We start from the raw sequence: 2,558 nt of genomic DNA on the forward strand, positions 1-2,558 counted from the left end.
AAGAAAAGAAAAAGTAAGAGAGAGAGAGTATGAGATGAAATATATGATAAGATGAGAGAGATAGAGATAAAAATATGTGGAAATAAAGTGTTTAAAAAATGATGTGTGTATATATCATTGTTGTGCTGAAAGTTTCCTCTAAAACCCATTCTATTAGTTGAAGGGTTGAGCATTATATTCCTGCAAATCCAGCTATGAACTTTTCGGGCTACATAGCATTACTCATTGTTTAAACATTAAATAAACATTCTGGTAGCTCAAAGGTTCTCAAAATTTATTAAATAAAACACATGAAAGAAAATCCAAACTTATTTATGTACTTTCCCACACTACCAGCATTCCAGCTCCATAAGTCTAAGCCATCCCGTGTCTTCTTTATTAACTTGCTAGCTATATCTTGAAACTTAGAAAATGATGTTTTGTGCACCACATCCAGAAAACGGTTGCAAAAACGTTAAAGGCTTTGCTCTCCAAGTCCTACAAGGGAGATGGTTCATGATGCTTGCATCATTTATGATCATGGCAGTATCAGGAGCTAGCTACATGTTCAGCCTCTACTCCAGAGAAATCAAGTTCGCTCTCGGGTATGACCAATCCACTCTCAATTTGTTAAGCTTCTTCAAGGACGTGGGTTCCAACATAGGCATTCTCTCTGGTCTAATCAATGAGGTAACGCCTCCTTGGGTTGTGTTATCAATGGGTGCTGTTCTAAATTTTTTTGGGTTTTTCATGATTTGGCTTGCTGTGGCCAAAAAAATTGCAAATCCCCGCGTGTGGCACCTGTGCTTGTACATCGTTATTGGAAGCAATTCTCATTGTTTTACCAACACTGCAGTTATGGTGACCAGCGTAAAGAATTTCCCGGGCATCCGCGGCATTGTATTAGGCATTTTGGGTGGGTATCTTAGTTTGAGTGCAATAATCATCACTCAACTGTACTATGCCTTCTTTATAAATGACTCCCAATCTATGATTTTGATCATGGCATGTCTACCAACAGCCACTGCTTTGATTCTCCTACCAGTTATAAAGAACCACAAGAGTATTCAACAGAAAAATGACTCCAAAGTTTTCTATAGGTTCATCTACTTGGTACTAGCTCTTGCAGGGTTCCTCATGATTATGATCATTTTGCAAATATCTTTCAACTTCACCCAGAGTGAGTATTATGCCACTACCACTGTGATGCTTCTCTTACTTACCCTTCCACTTGCTGTTGTTATTGTGGAAGACTGCAAGATTTGGAAGAGCAAACAGGAACTTATCAATTGTGAAAATCCTCCGAGACCCGTGGATACAACAACAAAATCTAATGAATTGAAGTCTGAACAAACTATCCCTGAAGGACTTTCCTGTTGGCAAAATATTTTGAGGCACCCGGAAAGAGGTGAAGATCATACAGTACTTCAAGCCATTTTTAGCCTTGATATGGTTATTCTTTTCTTTGCTACTGTATGTGGATTTGGTAGCAACCTGACTGTGTACAATAACTTGAGTCAGATTGGGAAGTCCTTAGGATATCCTTCATATACTATAACCACATTTGTCTCCCTTATGTCCATTTGGATTTTTCTCGGTAAAATTGCACAAGGGGTGCTCTCAGAATTTATGATAACAAAACTGAAACTCCCTAGGCCTCTCATGTTCACGATAGTCCATGTATTGTCTTGTATTGGTCACCTTTTAATTGCTTTCAATGTTCCAAATGGTCTATACGCAGCCTCAATTTTTATTGGGTTTTGCTTGGGAGCAAGCTGGCCAATAATTAATTCCCTCATATCTGAATTGTTTGGTCTTAAACATTACTCAACATTGTACAATGTTGGGACAGTAGCAAGTCCAATTGGGTCATACTTACTCAATGTGAAGGTCGCAGGGTATCTGTATGACAGGGAAGCTAGAAGGCAAATGGCAGCATTGGGGCTACAAAGAAAGCCAGGAGAGGAATTGAACTGCAATGGGAGTGACTGCTACAAGTTGGCTTATATCATAATCACTGCAGTTTGCTTATTTGGGGCGCTTGTGTCATTCATTTTGGTGCTTAGGACCAGACAGTTCTACAAAACTGACATATACAAGAAATTCACAGAAGAACCTAGGACTGCTGAAACTAAAATGGTTATCCCTGGAAAAGATTGAACAACTTACTGCAACTGAAATGGTTATCTCTTACACTCACTGCAGATGTAAGGTTTTAGGGGAAACTGTGTTGTCCTTTACTAGTATAGTTTACTCGTTAATGTGTTGCGTATAAAAAATGTATTCATACCTCTTCTACTGCTACAATAGTGGAGAGATAACCTCACGACACCAGGCATCAGAGCTGATGGTACGACTCTGATTACGCGTGAAGATGAGACTTACATTTAAGGGGAGATTATTGAATCTTCAAGTGTAATAAAAAATTAAAAATAAATAAACATGTTCATATTGGATGAAAAAGGAAGTGCTCTACAAACATATAAATGATATATACGTACCTCCTACTCAAAATGGTGTGACGTCCTTTGTTTGTGTAGTTAAATCTTTGTCCAATGTAGTTTGTATATAAAAATATA

The 2,558-nt window shown here is 38.1% G+C and overlaps 1 protein-coding gene across 1 annotated transcript; it reads left to right on the forward strand.

Moving 5' to 3' along the window:
* The first annotated feature begins 339 nt into the window (after positions 1-339).
* Positions 340-2,431, forward strand: LOC130735353 (protein NUCLEAR FUSION DEFECTIVE 4-like). The gene has a single exon (XM_057587389.1). The coding sequence runs from the start codon at positions 412-414 to the stop codon at positions 2,137-2,139; it is 1,728 nt and encodes a 575-aa protein (XP_057443372.1). The 5' UTR covers positions 340-411; the 3' UTR covers positions 2,140-2,431.
* Positions 2,432-2,558: the final 127 nt, after the last annotated feature.

The sequence above is a fragment of the Lotus japonicus genome, chromosome 2 (genome assembly GCF_012489685.1).
Source record: "Lotus japonicus ecotype B-129 chromosome 2, LjGifu_v1.2".
NCBI lineage: Eukaryota > Viridiplantae > Streptophyta > Magnoliopsida > Fabales > Fabaceae > Lotus > Lotus japonicus.

What these genes read in the sequence shown, in the direction of transcription:
- LOC130735353 (XM_057587389.1), top strand. Translation starts at nt 412, where the DNA reads ATGATGTTTTGTGCACCACATCCAGAAAACGGTTGCAAAAACGTTAAA.